Here is a 22,044-nt window from a genome sequence, read left to right as displayed (position 1 = left end):
TAGAATTCTATTGAATAGAGCCAACCGCACGTTAGGAATGCATTGGAGTCTATGAAGTTGAAGTTGAAATCAAACGTTAGTTAAAACGTGAAAGGGAACTTTTCCCTGATTCAGTAAACACGTAAAAGAAACAGTTTGATGCACTAAATCAAACGTTAGTACATTCACAATATAGTAGCGTTAACTGTTGAATTCTCTCGCTGCTGCTCTATTCCCATGTTCGACTGACAGCCTTGAGTTTGAACTCAGCATCGTAAGCGTGTCTCTTGAAAGGTGCAATTTTGGGGTCGTTATACACACACAAGTGGTGTTGGACTAGGAGTAAGCACAGTACAGGTGTTTACCGCTATTACTTTGTGACGCCCCTGACTACGGTAGCCGTAATGCTGCAAGCGGTGCGGCTTTGTAGTTTACCAGTCGTACTGAAACATTTTGACAGAACGCCGTGTACAACCAGTATGGATCAACCAATTAACCAATTGATCCATATTTAAGGCGCTCCGGATTACAAGGCGCACTGTCATTTTTTGAGAAAATTAATGGTTTTTATGTGCGCCTTGTAGTGCGGAAAATACGGTACACTTATATGCTTTTGTATTTATCTAATTAGTAAATAGTCCACCTGCATTCAATTTATTCTTGTGTTTTGTGAAGGCCTCAGATGTTTGTTAGAAAATATTAGTGAATAAAATGCATCATGCATCAAAACAGCAGACTGGTCAGGGAGAAAGTTGTGGAGTTTAAATCAGGATTAGGTTTTATAACAACATCACAAGCCTTGGACATCTCACAGAGCTCCATTCAATAGAACAGAACAGAAAGATTAGGCACAACTGCAAACCCACCAATGCATGCCCCTCTACCTAAACAAATAGGCTGGGCAACAAGAGCATTAATCAGACAGACAGCCAAGAGGCCCATGGTATCTCTTAAGGAGCTACAGAGATCCACAACTCACCTAGGAGCAATCTGTTGACAGGCCAGTTTTTAAGTTATTCACTCTACAAAACTGGCCTTTATGGAAGAGTGGTAAGAATAAAGAAATTGTTGAACTAAAGCCGTTAGAGGTCCTGTTTGAAGTTTACTATGAGCCTTGAAAAACAGCAGACACGATGAATAAGCTTCATTGATCAGATGAGATCAGAAACTGAACACGCTGTGTGGCAAAAACCTTAAACTGCACATCATCCTGAACAGACCCCCTTACCATGAACCATGAATGGTGGCTGCCACATCATGCTGTGGGGACACTCTTCTTCAGCAGGGAGAGGAAGATGGGCTTGTGGGAAATCAGATGTTGCTAAATATGGGCAAATCCTGGATGGAAATCTGAAAGTCTCAAAACGTTTCTCATTAGTTTGTTTGATCAGCTTGTTAAGGTAACAGAGGGGTTTAAGCCACAACAATTACCCTAAATAACACAGGGCTGGTTTGAAATGCATTGCATGGAATGTTTTTTCACTGAATGTTGCTGTGTATAACAAATGCATTTTAAATATTCATTGTTCATTTGAACATTTTCCTGGGCCACTTTGTTTTCTTTTTTTCCTCACAGTGCCCATTTTTACTCTGTTGTTGGGGGTTCAGTCTCCAAAGAGATGAAAACCCTGAACATAAAGCAAGTGATGCGATGGAATGGTTAAGATCCAAGTATATTAACGTGTTAAAATAGTCCAGTTAAAGTCCAGACCTAAATCCAATTGGAAATTTGACAAGAAAAGTATCCCTCACAGGTGCTCTCCATCCAATCTGACTGAGCTTGAGCTACTTTAAATAACAAATTTTGGACAAAACTTTCAGGATGCAGATATCAAACAGTGCATGTTGCAATTTTCTGATTGTTTTTTGTAAAAATGTTTAAAAACGTCTGTGCTTGTAACATAACAAAAATGTGAAAAGTTCAAGAGGTATCACTAGTTTTGCAAGGCACTGTACCTGAAGAAAATGTTAACTAATAAAACCAGTTGTGCAAAAACTGCTTCCGACCTTTTCTGTTTTATCAAAATGTTTTCCATCCAAATTCCTGGAGTAAACATTCACAGACTATAAAAAGTAGCAAAACATAATTAAGCAGTTTTTTGTTAACTTTTCGTTTAATATCGGACTGTAAAGCTGGCCTCAAAACATGATGAGCATACGGTCAATGCATTCTACCAATTAGGCCATTCATCAGAGGACTGATTGTTTCTATCTATAAAGACTACATCCTGTTGTCACAAGATGCCATATCAGACTGAACCTATTATGAAGGCTACCTCTTTGTACATCCAGGTGCAGCACTTTAGTCATTCCCATTGGCAAGTTTCTTTGGTGAGCTTTTACTTTTTCCTTGAAACAAAAATGTGATCTCTATTTCTATTTTTATTTTTATATTTTGTAGTATACATTCTTCAGACAGCTTGTTCGTGAGGTCACTTTCTAGACAAGTGCCTCTAAACCTAAATGTGGGCATTATTCTACATGCTTTGAAAACACTGATAATGCTTTAAAAGAAGCCAGTTAAAAAAGAAATCAGCTGCTAAGCTAACCTTGCAATCCATGAATATAATTTAAAGCCTCACAGACACTAATGTTCTCTTTACAAGCTGAAGTTAATGTGCCTGCGAGGTGACAAACAAACTGACTTGACTGACACAAAGTAAAGTGACATCTCCTTGGGTTCTCCCATTAACATGACGTTACCTTTAAAGACTGGAATCTTCCTAACTGGGAAGACATACTGCTTTCCAGTGAGTAAATTAAATGAACTGCCAAACACTATATTATTTACTTAGCTACAACTAAAATATCATTTGATCCTGAAAAGAAAAAAAAAAGTAGATAAAATGCATGAATGAATTTGCAGAACTGATTGGTGATCACAAGTTGCAGTGAAATCCCAGGAGATACAGAAATACTCAGTGGTGCAGCGCATCTGACACCATCTAACAGGGAATTCTGCTGCCGCTGAACACAAATAAAAAAAAAACAAAGAATGTCATCTTTAGGTAATATTTGAATCACAAATCTTAAAATAAAAGTTGGATTAAATGCATGCATATTTTGCTGTGGATGCTGTGTGTAATAAAAAACTTGAAGCAAATGAAAACTTCAAATCATGCCCATACAATAGTAAAAACGTTCGTTACAAGACAAAGTGCTCTGAAGAACTATTTGCCTCCTGACATATTTCTTTTTTTAGCCAACTTGTCACACTTAAATATTTCAGATCATCAAACTAATTTTAATAATACATCATGCAAATTTTACATGACTATTTTTATATTAAAAGTTTTAAAAAAAGCTGGCACATCTGTGAAATCTAGAAATCACTTGAATTCAACCTGTCCAACTGCATAAAGCAGGCAAGAAAGTCTCAAAAGCAACATATCATGAACCTACTTGAAATTAAGACACATTTTTGCTATTTCCATATGTTTTGAGACATGACCAAAGCAGTGAGGGGGGTTGATATCAGTTTGTCTCTGTTACGCTCCTGACTTATGAACGGGCAGAGGGAGCTCAGAGGCACCTCGTATTTTGTGGGGAAGAATTTTGTGTAACAGGCATGTGACATCTAGGTCTGCGATGAGTCTGGAAAGGGTTTTGCCATTTCTAAGATTTTGGGAATCCTGCAAACCACTATTACCTACCACTGGATAAAACACGGAACAGTGGGAAACCAAAATTACCCCAAGACGGCATCAACAAATCATGTAGTAGGTCACAAAGGAACCCAGAACTAAATCTAGAGCACCACAGGCCTTGCTTGACTCATGATTCATCATACCACAATAATAAAAAGACTAGACAAAAATGGCATCCATGGGAGAGTTGCGAGATAAAAACCTCTGCTGACCAAAAAGAACACAATGAGCAGTCTAACATCAGTCAAATAACAGCTTCATGATCACAAGACATTGTGGACTATTCTGTGGACTGACGAGACAAAGGTGGATCTTCTTGGCATAAAACACAACAATTTAGTGAGAGAACATAATAATGAAAGTCAAACGTAGTTTTCTTTTCCACTGTCGCTGCATGTATGCTCTGTATGAGGGACTCCTTCAAATTGAACAACTCAGTACAAGTGACTGTCCCTACATCCTCGTCCAGGAGGAGTTAATGCTGGAAGTCAGTGACCAGATGCAATCGGGAGGGTTTCCTCAGATGGAAAACGTTTTTACCAATTTGAATAATAATCTGAACTTGACTGCATTGTTTGATAACTAGAATCAAAATTGACTGTATTTAATGGACTTTGAATCTGTCTGTATGATTAGATTAAATTGACTTTTTATGTTTTTTTAATTGCAAGTGTTCTGGGCTATGAAACAGAATAGTGATCTAAAGCACACCAGCAAGTCCACCTAGGAATGGTTAAAACAAATTGTTTGTTAGTGACTTTGATGACCTTGCAGCATCATTTTGTAGTGTATATTTCAAAAGAAGAATCATCTTATCTTGATTTAACAGAGGAACAGTTGGCATAAGCTTGAGAAGAGTTGGATTTTGGCCATATAGACAAATGTGGAACGGGAGGGTTTTTATGGGGCAGTAGCAGCTACAGTATGTGAGTGCACAACACTTCATAGGCAAACAGAGAGTAAAAACAACAACACGGTCTATGTTGCAGGATGACCTTGAACAGGCCATTTATGATCAAAAAATTTCAGTGTAGCTGAATTAAAACAATTCAGTCGGCAAGGGTTTACTATGGAATGGTTCTATCGACTTATCCCACAACAGAACTGCAGGTCTGTTGTTCAAGTTCATATCTGTATGAAGGGAAATGAGCAAATAGTTTTACCAATGTAGTGTATTTCTCACTAACTCATATGTAGGAGGAAAAGGAAATGTCTTATTCTGTTCAAAACGTGCGAGTAATCAGCTGTGGGCTGTCTTAAAAATAGTGAATCCCATATTTGATATTTAAAATTTTAAGTAAAAAAGCAACCACAAAGGAAGTGTGCTAACCAAATATCATCAGGAATCCAGGATTTGGCCCCTCACAGTTTTCAACTTTGAGTTTCCTTACACAGAATAAATATTCAAATAAGGCACATGGACAGAGGTAAAGCATTGTTGTGCATTCCTATTGGTTATTTTGTGTAAAAGTCTGTATGTCATCTGGAAAGACAGTTTTCAAAGGACAGTGAGAAATTAATGCAAAAAGAAGACATGAAAGGCAGTCATATAAAATAAATGTGCTATAGTATCCATCTTCTGTGAGAAATTCTTCACTTCTTCATGCAAACAGAGTCTAGCCTGAAAAACCTAGAATAGTTCTGTGGATGTGAGGCTAAGCTGCCAGTCATGCAGAACGGAGCAGATGGGGTCTATGAATACCCTCATGGCATCCCTCCAGTTTGCCCATTCTTCACTTTCTGAAGAGTCCCTTCAATTGACAGGAAGTTATCTTTTTGAGGGAGCAGCTGGATTTAACAGCCAAGAGTCAACTGCTGCCTTTAGTCAATTTCATCTATGTATCTGTCTACAAACTGCAGTGAATACTTTGGCTGAAAACTTTAATGAAGGTGAATGAAAAAAAAGACTTGACAGAAGATGAGAATCTCTTATTTAATCACCTAATTCAAAAGAGTTTGTTGGTAAATTATGAAGAAATTGTGTTTTTTTTTTCAAATAACAAATCACAGACTAATGACTTTACTAGATAATTAAACTAGTATTTGTCATGTTGTGTGTTTGGAGTGTAGGACCTAGGTGCAGACAGGAACACGTTATGAGCATGGTGATGATTTATTAATAAAGAAACAGCAAAAACCTATAGGGGAGCCCAAGGAGAACAGGGCAAGGAGCATGGGCTGAGAAAAAGGCTGGGTATTGGGAGCAATGGAGAAACAGACAGGCAAAATGTTATGATTTGGGGTTTTTTGGTTTCAGGTTTTTTCCTTATGTTTTTCACTGCTCAAGTTTTGAATCATGCTTTTGTTTATTATTTTTCTGATCATGTTTTAGTCTTGTTCATGTTTTGTTTGTATATTAGAGTCTCTGTTTTTGCCGCAGCCACATTTTGTTCTGTCTGTCAATTAAGTTTATTCGGTTCACCTGCACCATGTTAATCAGTTTTGTTTTCCACCTGTACCATGCTCCATTTATACACACCTGTTCAGTTAGTCGTCGCGGAAACAACTCATTGCATTCTCATGTCTTGTTCTCATGCTCATGTCTTGTTCTCATGCTCATGTCTTGTTCTCATGCTCATGTCTTGTTCTCATGCTCATGCCTGTCCGTTTGTTGTTTTGTTCCTGCCTCTTGCTGTGAGTGAGTTTTTTGTTATTAAATCCTTTGCACTTACCGTCACGATGCCTGCTCGTCTGCATTCTGGGGTCAAATATCTCGCAAACCGTAACAGAATGTTTCCGCAAAACACAGACCCCGCGGAGAAACAGAAGGCAGACGCCTTGGATCGCTGGGTTGAACGGCAGAAGGAGGAGGCGATGAGGAATCTGCCGACCGAGCTGCGTGAAGCTGACACCCCACCCACTTGAAAAATTCCAGCAAATAGACAGAATGGTTAGTGCTTCGTTTGTGCAGGTTTGCGCCGTTGAAATTTTCGTTTGTGCTGTTTTGGTTTCTGAGATATTAAAGAATATTTTTTTAGGTCATGCAGAGGTCACCATCCCCCCATTTTGCTCCAAATTGAACCGGAGTGGTCTACCTTTTTAATGCTGTTTGTGCCGCTTTTATGTACAAGCTATATAATTTTCTTTCAGGCGATCACTGACAACTTAAATCGATGACGTCTATGGCCTGCGCTGAACATCATCACCACCATGCAAGCAGTTATTAATTTCGTGTTTTTCTTTCATCATGCAAGTTAAATTGTGTTTTTATCCGATGTTGTAAAATGTATGCCTTGTTATAGTGTTTTGCACTTTATTCAAGGCATGAGGTGGGCACATGACCAATATATTCATAGTTGGACAGTATTTCCCATCCCGTGCATGAAGCTAGTAAAGACATGGAGAGGTCCTTTAGCCTAAGTGAAGCTTTACCTTAAGTGGACAAAAGTACTTTTTTGCAGATCAGAGCTGCTGTTAGACTTTATAGGCTAACCATCACTGCTTCCAACAAACAATAGGTTTTCTACTTTCATGCCAATATTGAAGTTTTTATCTGATCAAGTGTTTACATAAATGCTGTCACCACTGTCACCTGATTGTTCTGCACGCCTAATTTAATATATATAACCTATACCTTACTGATAACTGCACAGTATTTTATTTTTCCTCTCCTTTACTGTAAATCCTATTCAGCCTCTTTGTGATTGTTTTTTGCACTTTGTTTCTTATAGCTTTTAGTTTGGGTACGTTTTCTACTTTTTTAGGTAAATATGAATCTGTGTACTTTCATTGCCTTATGGTTTGGTGCTGACACACTCAAATGTTCCTATTGTGGAACAATAAAGGTTTTCTATTCTAATTAATTGAGAGAGGTAACCATGACTTCTGAGATCACACATAACCAAGTTACTGTTTGAAAATGTAATCTACATTATACTTTCAAAGAAGAATAAACACTTCTGATTTGGAAAATTAACTATATGTTATAAATCACCACAGGTAAAATATGGCATATTTAACCATCTAAGAACTTGTAACAAAGAACATTAAAATATAACCTATTTCTGGTCGGGAATATCAAACCATGGCAAAATGTATTTGCCTTTTGATCTGGGCTTCTCAGAAATTTTCCCCCAAAATGTGTTGATTCACAGCATTCAGTCTGCTGTGTATAACACTGCATGTGGTTGTATTGTCTTCTTTTCAGACACAGTCTTCACTATATTTGCCAGGTCATCATAAAGCTCCCACACACATGGAGCTCTTCGGCAGTATGCAATGTAATGTCCCAGACCATCTTTAGTCAAGCTTCCCTTGAAAGCGATGACTCCTCTCAAAGAGAATGTCTTTCCTTGGAGAGCAACAATGGGGGGAAATTCACTCAAAGGAAACTGAGTTGTGTTTGCAAGGTCAGTGTCAATCCATGTTATTTCTCCAATGCTGTAGCTGTGAGTAACAGTTCCAGCACAGAGTATTTTTCCTGAGGTGCTGGCTCCTGTTTTGACTTCAACTGGACATTCTGATTCCTTCGGTAGTGGGCGAAGGCAGGGAGACTCCGGAAGGAAGAGTCCGTTTTCCACTGAAATGTCAAGCTGAGCCATGCCAGAGTCCATCAGCACAGAAATGTCAGGAGAAACAAATGGTAATTCCCTTGTTCCTTTGTTTAGCTGGCATAACTGTGAAGAGCAGTGTTTTGAGATGTAAACGCTGGATATATTTCTCATTGTTTTTCCAATGACCGTGGAGATATTGCACTGGGCATCGATTTGATGGGCACCAGACCTCAACTGGATTTTTTCAAACATTGCACTTAGCAGCTCTGCCCTCTGTGAATAGATCTTTGGGGTCACACCATCTGTAGCAATGGCTTTTACCAGCAGCAAGATGGGGTTGTCACTGTTGTTCCCGACAACATTTTGAAATGCTGAGCTGTCACAGAAAGCACAGCATAAGCACTGACAAAACGCATCAAATGCACATGTGTTCAGAACAGAGATTGTTGATTTCCCAACTCTAATAGGTTGATGCAGGTTTCCATTTTTTAATAGTCCCACTTTCACTCTTTTTGCCCCAAAAGATGGATCTGCATGGAGCCATTCAGTGCAGGAAGTGAGATAAGAAGTCCTCTTCCTTTTTTTGGGTGGAAGAATTAGTCCCCTCCAGTTTTCAACCACGTCTTCATCTGTTGGAGGAATGTTTGTGGTTTCATCGGAATCTACAGAATGGTGAGAATTCATTCTTCTCTTGGCTTCAGCACAGTGGGTAGTCATGGATACAGAGTTTGTTTCGGAAACTTTTGCTAATCCAGATGTTTCCTCATCATTTTTCGCTTTTGCAGAACAAATCCGCATATTTTCTTCAATAAAGGAAAGATGACGAGAAATAAAGCGATCAACTCGAAAGGGTAAGTTCTCGTGTTTAAAAAGGCCATGCTTTACATTTTTGAATTCTGCTTCAACAGTGGCTGAGCTTGCTGTGAGGTTGGTGCTTTTGAAGAGGGGGACCATTACTCCTGTCCAAAGTGGTAAGTAACTTGCTAGTCTTATTATGTGTGGAACAATATCAGGGAGGAAATGGATGTTATCCCTATCCCCATTGGCTGCAGCGAGTGACCTGCTCTCCTCGCATATGTTTGATACCCAGCCGTGTAGGTCAGTCTGGATCTCATCAAAAGGATCCACTTGATGCATTTCATTTGGATCTTCAGCTGGAATGATGATGGAGTCTTCTGTGATCTGGGTTTTTAGATATTTTTTGCACATCTCTGATTCGAGAGGGACTCCAGAACTATCATCACCCTCTGCCTCACTGAGGGCCACAACAGTGATGGCATGTATTAGCTGTTTTGCATGGTCCAAGCACTGTGATTGAAGAAGCTTTGCTATTGCCCTGACAAAGAAATCTTTGACATGGTGTGACTTGTTTTTCAGGCAGTCCCACTGACAGATCATCTTTATGCAGTGTGCCACATCAACCCTGATAAAACAAGGAGTAAGTTTTGCAGACTGGTTCCCAAGTAGCACACGGAAGCATTCGTTAATGTATGTCTTCAGATCGGGGTAAGGAGTGAAGGCCTTCACCAGAGCACCAAGAATAGCCAGAGAAAAGTCCCTCACGGCTTTCTTTGGTATAGCAGCACCTGTACGAAGCCATTCTGTCAGCCATGTTGCAATTGCATTAATGTCGTGTCTCTCTGACAGCATTTGCACAACTGGGACTGAGCAGTTGTCCCCTGTCAGAACGCCTTAATATAAGAAGATGTGGCCAGATGTACCATTTGGTCTCACCAGTCTTCTCACAACTGAGCCAGTTGCGTCAAAGCAAACTACTGAGGGGCATTTTTTGGACAATGCCTTATACACATGTAGCTGTGTTTGACTCCAATAGTGGCAGAAGAACTTGTCTAGACCAATGTCTCTTATACTACCACTGTGAGGTGTGCTATATTTGAATAACTGCAAAGACAAAATGGGATCTTTGTCACCTAATTCCAAATCTCTTCTCTCCTGCTTAGCTTTTCGTTGGGTGGCCAAATTTGGAACGTGACTTGGCGAAGCACTAAAAAATGAGCCCACTCCAGTTCAATTCGGAGTAAAATGGGGGATGGTGACCTCTGGATGACCTAAAAAATAATCTTTAATATCTCAGAAACCAAAACAGCACAAACGAAAATTTCAACGGCACAAACCTGCACAAACGAAGCACTAACCATTCTGTCTATTTGCTGGAATTTTTCAAGTGGGTGGGGTGTCAGCTTCACGCAGCTACCTGGAGGTTCTGCCCTCTCCACTGCTGCTGGAGCAGATGGAGCGTGAGGCGGTTCAGTGCCGTTCTACGCCTGCTCTTCTGGCTGCGCACTCTGGTCTTGCAGTGAAGCCCTCGCTCTCCTCCCGCCGCAAGAAACGTCGGCGCGGAGCGCCTTCCTGTGGTTCGGCTGTCGAGGAGGTGGTTTCCCAGCCAGCCGACGTGAGGGCTGCAGCTAGTAAGCCCGCATCTTCGTATGCCACAGCAGTGTCTGCCAGGCTCGCTGCAGCTCCGCCCATGCCGTGTTCGCTCGCTCCAGCTCGGTGTTCTGAGGCAACACCTGACGAGCTGGAGCAGCGGTTAAGGTTTTTTGCTCGCCACATAAAGAGCTTAAGGAAGACCAGCTTCATGTATTCCTCTCCGGAGCTGATGGAGAGAATCAGACAGGTGGAGAGGGACTATGAGACTGCAGTAAGGTTGTTTTACTGCCGTCCTCCTTCACCCACACCAAGCCACATGAGTGCTGCTGCAGAGCAGCCCACGCCAGGACTCCAGGGAGCTGCTGTAGAGCTGCCTGACACACCACAGCCTGACATGACGCCTGACCCTAAGTCAGCCTCTGCTCACGCCACTGAGGGTCCGGCTGACGCCTCAGGCTCTGCTTCAGCCTCCGATGGTTTGCCAGGCTCCACGCCTCCGGAGTTTCACAGAGTTTCTGGGGGGTCCTCTACTCTGCTTGGTCGCCCGCCGGAACTCTGTTCTTGTTTCCAATATTAAGTAAACCATAACACAAACAGATAATAACGGTTATGTTAACAGAAGATGAACAAATGATACCCTGAAACTTAAAAACTGAGGGAGGTATGGAGAATGACTTTAGATACAGGTGAGTAAATCAGTGGATAATGTGGAGCAGCTGGGGCAGAACGGAAGCAGGGAAACTGAGGGAGAGAGACTAATAAACACAGAGATAGTTGAACTTAAGACACAAAAACTACAGGACAAGGGGAAAAAGGAAAACCCAGGCATCAGGAAGATCTACACTACTCAAAAAATAGTGCCTTCAGGTCTTTCTGAAGCTCTCTGTGATTGTTTCCACACTCCTGGACTACTCTTTTCATTATTTTTTTGACTTCTTTCTCAGAACACTCATGAAGGTCACCTGGACTAACTGGTTAAAAGGAAATTATGTTATTCTCATCTCTGGATTATGGCTCCAGTGGTGCTCACTGGAACATTCAAGGTTTGGAAATGCAGCTGTAACCATGGCCATTAGATTTTTGCAGCAGTTATTTTTTGTAAAGATACCTTTGCTTTTACATTCAACTCTGTAATACTTTGATAATGATAAACATTTTTATAGGCTATCTGTTAATATTAAACCAGCTAACTATTTCTACATACTCACAGAATTCAGCTAGTCTTTTTTTTATGCCATATCCTTTTCTTCATATGTTCAATACCTATTCCCTATACCATTCAACTTCATTACACATATTTGTGTGGATTACTTGGGTTTTTACTGAGATTTTATGTCAACAGAAATATTAAAAATAATTTTTATCAGAAAAATGTTGACATATGAAATACTTATTTTACCTGCTGTAAAGCTGTCAATTAAGATTTAGGAGCCATGTCATATATTTCAGATTGTATAACCTCACACCTGTTCATACCTTATTATATTTTGTTTTTTCAGCCAGAAAAGACTTATAATATTAAAGTCAGTCAGTCATTTTCTACCGCTTATTCCATAGTGGGTCGCGGGGGAGCTGGTGCCTATCTCCAGCAGTCTATGGGCGAGAGGCAGGGTACACCCTGGACAGATCGCCAGTCCATCGGAGGGCAATAATATTAAATATAATATATATAATATTAAAGTGACATTACCTAAATGAATAACAGATTTGATCAACTTTTCCATTTTATCATCATGAATTGGGTAACTAATTACACTTTGTTTGGACAGCTACTGTAAGAGTAATTTGGGACTTAATTTGGGAACCGATGCCCAATTCCAATCTATTTCTTCAAAACACACACCGCTGTTGAACAGATATAAGAACAATGTTGAAAAAGGAGTAACACTGTTTATTAAAAGTCAGTCCAGACGGTTGCTAAATACATTACATACTGATACTGCACCACACAAGAAAACAAATGACTCTTTTTTTTCTTTAGTCATTGCAGTTGACATGTTATAAAAATATATTATGTCATATTTCACATTTTTACAGTTGGAAGGCAATTCAATCACAATAACCATAAATATCCACAAAGGTAATCATTGATCTTTTTTTCTTTATTCATACAAAAAAGAACTTCATTCCAAAAAGCAAAATGTTTTCATATAAAACACTGGCTTTTCATTTCAAGTCCCATTTCAAACAAGCAATACACATATTATACTTCTAAAAAAAGGAGTTTTACAAAAGGGTTGGTCTGACACAGAAGTAGTTCCATGGCTGGAGTAGCATGGCCAAAGTATTCCAAAGCTACAAACAACCAAGCTTCATAGCAGCCTAGTGTAAAATCTTGGCACTGACACTTGCATCACGCAAACAGTGTTTGGTCTCACTATATTAAAGTAATGGCTTTGCACTCGTTCCATTACGATGTGAAGACTTGTGCGTCCAACAATGAACATGAAGTACTGGGAAGACATAAGTGACACAAGTCTTGTCAATAGAAAAAGGACCACTAGAGCTGGTTAAGGTGTTGCTGGATATAGGTAGTATTTGCATCTACTTCATAGTAAGTGAAATGAGAGTAAATGCCCAATAGAAAATCACCACCAGAGGGCAGTCAGCTACAAGGCAAATAGAGCAGCAGAGAAACACTGTCTACTCCATGAAAAGCCAAGAATAGCACTAGGAACTTGAAGATTTAACGTATAAAAGCTGAATTGCTTCTGCATCAGGTTTAAAAAAAACTCTTATGAGATGTAAGATCCACCAGCTGTACTCAGCGGCACCTGAGTAGGAGCTGGTGTAGCACTTTGATTAAAAATTCCCATAAAACGAACACACAGTTCAATTCAAAAGTATAGCAAAAAAACACAGTGAAAAAATGGTATTGAGAATGGAGAAAAAGAAGACAACTGACAAGACTTTAGGTAGGTCATGTTCTTGCTTTAGTAAACAGTCACCGCTTCAGGCAATGCCCCTTAACCATGTTTATGTACATTTTTATAATTTACCTTAATTATCATAACCTTAAGTCAAAGCTTTGGTTTGCTAGACATTGTACATAACAAGACATAGAGATGGTGGATCATCTTGTGTTTTGTTGCCTCGAGACTTAGAATGTATTAAGTCAAAATCCAGGATCTTTCTAATTCCAAGACAACTTGGAAGAATCAAAGGTTTTATGAAGCTGAATTTCCCATAAACAAGGAAGCAGGAAGAAACATTTTCCTTTTTCAGATGTGACTAGAACGAGGCGTAAAGAACATAACAGTTTATATGGTTCTTCTAGCTAGACAGAGATAGTGTTGACCATGCAATCTGTCAGCTGCAACATCACACTTTTTTACCCAGCTCTATAAAAACACATTAATCTCCAGCTTGCAGGATTCTTTAAGGCATGTATGGTGTACTATACAACACAGCTTGCAACAGCTCCTCATCCATTAGCATTACATACATGCTAACAATGCATGCCACTGTGTGTGGGCTTAAATCCATACTGAGGGCTTGCCCTCTCCTGATTTGCTGCTGCTGCTGTTGCTGCTGCTGCCTCCTCCGCTGCTGCCCCCTTTGCCGTGCTTCACTCTGTGTTTGCGCTCTCTCTGAGGCTGAAGCTGGGGCTGTGGTTGGGCTTGGATTATGTTACTTTGCGGCTTGTCGTCCTGGTTGTCTCCAAGATGCTCCTCTGCCCGGTGCTGCTGACTGTAGGCTTGGATGGCTGCTTCCAGTTGCTCGTGAGCCTGCTGGATCATGTCTTTGTTGAGAGCCACACGAGCTTCTCCTCCAGTAGGGAAATTGTCCTCGTTGCTGCCAAACTGCTGTTGTTCCTCTTGGGCAATGTTTGCCCTGTTCTGCTTGCATGCCATCTTAGCATTGCTAAGGTCCGTGTACGGCATCTGTTCTGGCTTTACAACAATGTTGTACCCCGGTGGAGCTGACGGGGTGTTCCAGGAGAATGGGTACCCAACGTAATCTGCAGCACCATCTCCACCCACCCCACCCTCAGAACCTACCTCAGGAGCTGTACCTCCCACAGAGCCCTCCCCACCACCATTAGTGCCCAGCAAGCCCAGCTGGTACTCATCATCCTGAGGTGGGCTTCGCCGGCGCCGCAGAATGTCACAGATAGAACCGATGCCTAAATGGAGCATTTCCCAAACATTGAGAGTGAGGCAGAGGACAGTGACACCATACATGATACGTAGGAAGATGGTTTTCTCTGTAGGTCTTGACACAAAACAGTCAACACTGTGGGGGCAAGGTTTTCCAGAGCACACAAAAACTGGCTTCACACGAAAACCATAGAGCAAATACTGGCCTGCAAGGAAGCTTGCCTCCAGCACTGTTCGAGTCACCAGCTGTAAAACGTAGACCCGCATCAGGCCCTCATCTCGGATACGCTTACGCCCGTCATGGCGGATTTTAGGTCTGGGTGTGGGCTGCAGAGGATCTCGAGGCCTTTTTGGTGGTTCAATCTCTGGGACCTCATAGATCATAGGATCATCCTCTTGGTCCTCCTCGGTTTCTTCTATGTCTCTGTGCTGCCGGGCTCCAAAGCAAATTTTCCTGGGTTTTCTGTGGGTGTAGCCGCCTCCTCCTGCTCTGACAGCAGCAGATCCACCGCCTCCTTTTGCTTCGTCCAATCGTGCAATCTTATTGACAGCATAGCCCATGTACATAAGGGAAGGCATCGCCACCAAAATGATCTGGAATACCCAGAAGCGGACGTGAGATAATGGAGCGAAGGCGTCGTAGCACACGTTCTCGCATCCCGGTTGGCCTGAGTTGCAGACAAACTTGCTCTGCTCATCGTAGTAGATGGACTCTCCCCCAACGGCAGTGAGAACAATGCGGAAGACGATGAGCACGGTGAGCCACAGCTTCCCCACGAAGGTGGAGTGGTTGTGGATCTCCTCCAGCAGCCGTGTGAGGAAGCTCCAGCTCATGGTGTCACTGGACAGTGGGGCAGACAGTGTCCCTCTCTCACTTGCTCACAGACTCTGTAAAAGGTAAAGAAGAAGGACAGTGGACAGAGAGACAGAAACAATGTTATACGGGTTGAGTTCAAAGTAAATGCGAAGATTTTGCAAACTTTCTCCAGTAAGACTTTAATCCTAGTGGAAACAGTATTAGTTTTGCAAGTTCAGCGGGAAGATGTAAAAGGGAGTGACACAATAATTGCATTAATTAAAATTAACTTTCCTCTCTGAGCTCGGAAAATCAGTGCATCCCTAATTTTCTCTACTGCTCTTTGCAACTCAGATACACACAGCTCTGTCAGAAAGAGGTAGCTGTCAAGTTGAGACTTTTTATGGAATTAGAAGACTGAACAGACTGGAAAGAGGATATTGGTGTAAATACCATCAAGCAGCACTGAGAAGGAGGGAAAATAATCCAAATAGGGAATTTGCTATCATCAAGTACACGCGCACATATGTGCACACTCAAACACATCGTTTTATTTCACAGGCTATCTCTTTCAGAAGAAATAAATCCTCTTAGTGAGCCGTCTTCTGTGTGAGGTGCAGTTTTCAGGATTGTGCTAACTTCTCAAAGTTGACTTGAGCGGTTTGTTCTGGTTGGGACGTAACCTGAATTGTTCTTATAGTGTGTATTTGCAGTTTCTGAAGAAGGGACATGTTGCCTATGTAGGTTATTTCTGGGCTCCAGGCTGTCCATGCACACCAGCAGAATCAGCAGGTGGCAGGCCACAAACTATTGGAGCAGAATTTCAGACAGCAGACTCACATTAGCTCAGGCAGTGGAGCTGAACTCAAACGCAAATGTCTCTCAGGGCAGCTTTGGGGATGAAAATGACACCTCCAGAGAACTTTTCTCCTCATGAAGGCACAATAATATACAGCTTATTGTTAGCTTGACTGAAAAGAAAATCCAACCATGAATACTAGCTTAGGTTAGGGTTTAAAGGCCTTCCAGGGACAGGCTCCTTACAGGTTGTGAGCACAGAGCTGCAGGAAAACTGTGAAACCTCACTGAAGCAGAGAGGACAGACCTTCCAGCCCTCTGATTTGTGTCTCCAGGGCTGAGAGGGTAGGAATGTTCCTAAGAGGGCTTGCGATAAAACATGAATAGAGTAATGATCACAGTGACCATATACGGACATGCCAGACACACAGGAGATAGATGTCATGAATCCCTAATGCAAGCACAGTGAAAATGTGAGTACAAAACAGCCAAAAACAACTGGCATTTAGCAGTCAGAGGTCTTTGTCACAGTGTAAAGTCTGAGCATCTGGGCTCCAGTAAACAGTAAAAAGACCAAAGCAGAATGAAAAGTCCTTCCATGGCTGAGCTCTGTCTGTCTGACTTTCCTGCATTACATCGCTGTATTTCTTCACTCTCTGACTCCTCCTGTAGACCTCCTTTAGGTTCCAAATCCAGACTTACTCACAGACAAACAGGCACCTGCAAAGGTCAAACTGATTCACTGTGATCTTCTGTTTTTTTTTTATATACAGACTTAAATTCCTCTCAGAAATAATTTGCGGTGCAATTCAATATGTGGGATTTTATAGCTTTGGTTTTTTACTCATGCAGTATCCTAAAGCGGTCTTTTGACAGTGACATATCTTAGCCCTAATAAGGATTTTTCATATTTTTGATGATGAATGTGCATGTGTATAACGACAAATCCCGCCAATGAAACATTTCTCAAACTGTATTGGCTGCTATTTCTCTAATGTATTTTATATTCTGGGTAATTTCAAACATCTCTTTATAGTGTCAGGCATTTTTAGATAAGTTGACATATCCTAGAAATTTCCAGTATTTCCAGTATACATTTTTTTAAGTATTAAAACCTTGAACAGCATGTTACAAGGTGGACATGAGCTTCATGGCCTCACTTTAAGTCTGATTTAATGTCAGGCTGAGAGTAAAAAAGGTTATCTGTTTTTAACACGGGGTATGTATAATAATATTTATACAAACCCTGTATAAAATTATGTATATATTCACATTTTATGTCATTATCTGGTTTATGTATATGTTATATGTCTATGGTATAGACTACAAACAAAACTATACATCTTTACAGGATTTAATATCAACCAATATTCTGTTTGATAACCTCCAACTATACAACTATGCAGCTGTGGATGTGGTTTCATGAATAAAATATTGCCTCCTTTGCAAAAGTAATTACTCCCCTCCTCTCAAATATTTGGAAAATTTCCAAATCGGGAAAACCTGGAATCACCAGCAGGCTCTAAAATTGCTATTTTCTGAAAACAACCTTTGCAAAAGTCATAAAAAACTCTCTTGTACTGTACTGACCATGAAAAATGATAACTCCCTGTCTCACATCTGACTGCGTTTATTACTCCTAATACCTCAGACACATTTGGCCAAGCCTCTTGCCTTCTCATCCAATTTATGTCTGCAGGAGCTAGTGGAGCAGTTGGGGGTAAGAAGCTGACTCTGCGCATTAAGTTACCAGAGTGAGTCAGCCTCCTGAAAAGCCCCATACAAACACAAGAGGCAGACATTCTGTCTGTTACTTTGATAAAATAGAAAATAAATTTAAAGTGGTGGTTATGAATGCTACAGAAGAAAACACCAGAAAACAAACCTCGAAAAACTCATTCAGGTTATATATGGAGGCTTTTACTAATTAGCTTTGAAAGAGAGACACAATCCATGCTGCAACCATATATCTAAACTCATAAGGCCCTAGCAGAATTGTGTAAGGTGAACCTGATGGATGAAATCTTCACACCAACATCTCACATGTTAATTTTAGCAGACAATACTCTAGTTACAGTCAGCATCACTACGGGAATCCCCTCAGTTCCTTGCTCCCATCCCTCAGGACCCATGGAGATTTTCTGCCAGATGTAGTTTACAGACAGACTCCCAGATGGGCCGACACGATTACACACTCACACATGCAGGAGGCTCCAGCATGTGCCTCCTGCGTGAGGAGTAAAGTCACACGGTTCCTGCATGTATAAGCTGCATGACTAAAGCTCGGCTCTGAGGTTAGTCGAGGTATCCCTTATTCCCTGTACTGACTCAACAGCAAGACATGTGGTTCCAGCTGCGGGGCAAACTGAGGAACACAGAGAGAATCACCCCATGGCAGCATGTATTCAGGCTGAACGTTTGTGAAGATTAACCAAGACATGTATTGTTAGTGTATGCATCATCGGGGTGGCTTCTGTGCTGCAACAAGAAAACTTCCAATGTGTCTGGTGGTAAATTTTTCATGTCAAAGTTCAGTAGCACCATCAGTTTCCTCACTGTGGGTTAATAAAATGTAAGTTGCGCCTTTAAAATATAAAAAGTCTTAGCAGGATGATCTTTAGGAAAAGACTTGGGGATGAAAGCTTGAGGCATTACATTTCACTACTATACCTTACAAATGCACAACATATTTACAGTATACATTTTACTTGTGAACACGTAAATGTATATGCAATATCACTACTAAAGTAAAGAATTTAGATGCAAACAGATTATCTTACACAGAGCCTTGCAGAGTAGTCACCACCCTTGAACATTTGTTCTCATTGGAACCACAAGCATTTAAAGTATTTTATGGAAACTTTATGTAATGTGTGAAGAAAAGCATCCCTCTAGCATGATGCTACCACCACCTGGCTTCACAGTGGAGATGGGGTGTTCAGGTTGATCTGCAGTGTTAGTTTTCTGTCATACATAGCATTTTATATGTCTGTCTCAACTGAGCAGAGGGCCTTCTTCCACGTGTTTTCTGTGTCCCCTACAGAGCTTGTAGCAAACTGCGAACAGGGTTTCATATTGCTCCGTTCAATGATTTATCTCTGCAGCTCCTCCAGAGGTACCATGGACATCTTGGCTGCTTCTCTTATTAATGCTATCAAAAAGCTTCTTTAAACCTCTCCACAACTTTACCCCTGACCTGTCTGCTGTGTCCCTTGGTCTTCATGGTGTTGCTTGATCATTAATTTTCTCTGAGGCCTTCATAGACCAGCTGAGATAATTTGTACTGAAATTAAATTACACACAAATAGACAAAGTAAATGACATCTGAAGGCAATTGGTTGTACCGGATTTTATTTAGGGGTATCAGAGTAAAGTAAGTGTGTGATCCAAGCTGTAACATTTGTGCATCTTTTAAGTTAAGGGTTATCTGTTTTCTAGCTCTGTTGCACAATTGCATGAAGCTAAATAACAGTAGAAAACCATGGGATACATAGAGGAATGACACAGAAGCTGGAAAATAAGTTTTTTTTTTCAGATGAGAGCATGTAGGCAAAGGGTTGTGAATCCTATCTTTGAGAAACTGTAGATGTTATCTGTCAGAGTATACTTAATTTTAGTAAAGGTATAATTAATCACATGAAGCTGTGTATGTGTGGGGATAGGACTGTGTAACTTACAGTATCTTGTAGAAACTGATGGTGAGATTGTACAACAAGGGGCGGTGATGACATAACAGAGGTCTCCTGGAATGCAGTGCTGAATTATCAGGGAATGTCAATAATCTAAACCTGGACACTCCTCATCTAGTCATTTAGATAGTTGCACATTCCCTATATCTATATAAACTCTGTAAACTACTAGAGAAGACACCTTCTGTTCTTAGCTGAGGAGACGGGGTCTGAGTGCCGCCTGAATCTCGCTGATAACAGTTAATGTCAATGGATATGAAAATTGCAGATTTGTAACAATTTTCCTCTTTAATAAAAATCTGATTTGAACTTATTTCTGTTTAATGAATCTTTATTTTTTCCTTCTCACAAGGCAGTAAACAAACACCCTGACACGTCATAACCACATTTAACTTGTACAGTATATCCATCACATGTATTCAGTCTACAATATCTTAAGAATTTCTATTTTATAAATATTTAGACCCATAATTTCTCCTTTATGTCATAATTATAGAAATAGTGTCAATATCACACTAAGTATTAAAAGTTAGGGTCATATTAGAGCATGAGTCAGAAGTTAATGTAATAACTAATCAAAAATACACAAAGTATTGAACATATGAAAATTTCTAAAACATTTTTAAAAGATATGTGGAGGTATTCCATGAAACATCGATTTTGACAGGTAATGGAATAAATGTGCAAATAAATCATTAAAGAAATAATAAAGAAAGGTTGCTTTGTTAGCTAAACTGCTCCTCGTTGTTGTTCATGTAAAAGACAAACCTGCTTTCCTTTGGTATGTGATTTTCCACGTAACACACACATAAGCCCACTCAGCTTCATTCATATTAATAAGTGGAGGCCACAGGCAGTTTGGAGGCTAAATGCACTGGAATGTAAAGAAAATAGCTGTAATGACTGTCGATATGGCTAATGGGTTTATTAGCCTGTGCTGTGACTGTAATCAAGCCAACCATGCTAATGTGTATATTTAGAGCTTTATTAATCAATTTTAAGTACCTCGCAACACTGTTATAAGCAACTCAAAGGACTATTTTTAGTATTTTTGTAAGTATGATTATTTCCTATAATTAAGTGTAACTGCAAAAATTTGTCTTTTTGTTTTCTCACGCTGTTCTCTTTCTCAGATGAAGTTGGAACGTCTTTTGGTGAATAGCTGCATAAACTGCCTCATCTTTGGGATAATTAACAGATATCTTTCAGCATTTTAAAAGTGACTGCAGGATCATACAATAGATACAGTAAAAGACCCAGTCTGTCCTATCTATAGCCAAGATTAATTTGGCTCTTTCTCCCGATTTGCTGTCAGTTGCCTTTTAAAATGCTTCTCATTTTTATTGTATAATTATATTTGACTGACTGTTTTTGCTTAGTAGCCTTTATTGACCTCTGTGTGTCACAAAAAAGAAGTTTTTGTGTTTTCAACAATAAATAATACTTCTGGACACATCCATTTCATAAAATACCTTTAAACTGAGCCAATGGAACCACAAAAATGTTCAGGGCCAACTGGAAAACCAGGACATCTATGAAAGAAGGTCCTATGAAACCTATGAAAGTTTTCTTATTCCAAGCAGCAGATCATAGAAACATTCAACTGACTTTTTACTTTCTTTAATCAAAACTTTTAACTATACACAAAATAACAGAATTCACTAACAGTTCTTATGTTACCAAAAATGAAGTGTGATCTTTTTAATCTGAATAAATGAGCCCCAGTTGTTTGTTGTTGTAGTTTGTTAGCAAATCTATGAAGGAGAGACAACCTTGCATACAGAGATTGTTGTCTGATGTGAGCAAATTTCAGTCAAGAAGAAAAACGAGGAAGAGGAAAAACTCTGCACTTCAAAGTAAGAAGCATCAGGCTTGACGTAGCCGAGCCGATTGTTTTTCTCCCGTCAGTGAACGAACTTCCCGTATAGAGCAGTGAAAGGATTCATTAAACCAATAATATTCAACAGAAATAGAGCAGATTCAGGCTGAGAATGAAGACTATCAAGACAAAACAGAATCCATTGCTCTGATTGTGTAAAATAAAATTTTGAGAGTGAGAGTGAAAAAATATTTTCTTAGCTTACGTTTTAATTTATTTAAAAAGTAGATTACTTTCATAATTTACAAGAAACATCAACTTAGTACTTTCCC

General features: G+C 40.1%; 1 protein-coding gene and 1 long non-coding RNA gene across 4 annotated transcripts in view; one reads left to right on the top strand and one right to left on the bottom strand.

Annotated features, from left to right (window-relative positions):
- The first annotated feature begins 7,643 nt into the window (after window positions 1–7,643).
- LOC124862156 lies at window positions 7,644–9,480 on the top strand. 2 transcript variants are annotated; one of them, XR_007036877.1, is made up of 4 exons: window positions 7,644–7,975; window positions 8,102–8,208; window positions 9,028–9,090; window positions 9,314–9,480. It is a non-coding gene; the product is annotated as an uncharacterized LOC124862156 (long non-coding RNA). The 2 variants fall into 2 exon arrangements; XR_007036876.1 differs by lacking the exons at window positions 9,028–9,090; window positions 9,314–9,480 and adding an exon at window positions 8,644–8,712.
- A 2,900-nt stretch (window positions 9,481–12,380) lies between these two features.
- LOC124863393 (gap junction gamma-1 protein-like) overlaps window positions 12,381–22,044 on the bottom strand; it is a 61,759-nt gene continuing 52,095 nt past the window's right edge. For both annotated transcript variants that reach the window (XM_047357753.1, XM_047357752.1), the window contains one exon: window positions 12,381–15,498. In XM_047357753.1, the coding sequence (XP_047213709.1) occupies window positions 13,987–15,444 (1,458 nt within the window). In that variant the 5' untranslated portion in view covers window positions 15,445–15,498 and the 3' untranslated portion in view covers window positions 12,381–13,986. The remainder of the gene's footprint in view (window positions 15,499–22,044) is intronic.

This window comes from Girardinichthys multiradiatus, chromosome X (genome assembly GCF_021462225.1).
Source record: "Girardinichthys multiradiatus isolate DD_20200921_A chromosome X, DD_fGirMul_XY1, whole genome shotgun sequence".
In the NCBI taxonomy this organism is placed as follows: Eukaryota; Metazoa; Chordata; class Actinopteri; order Cyprinodontiformes; family Goodeidae; genus Girardinichthys; species Girardinichthys multiradiatus.
Note: the sequence above shows the minus strand (reverse complement) of the source record. Positions and strands in the feature narration are given on the sequence as shown.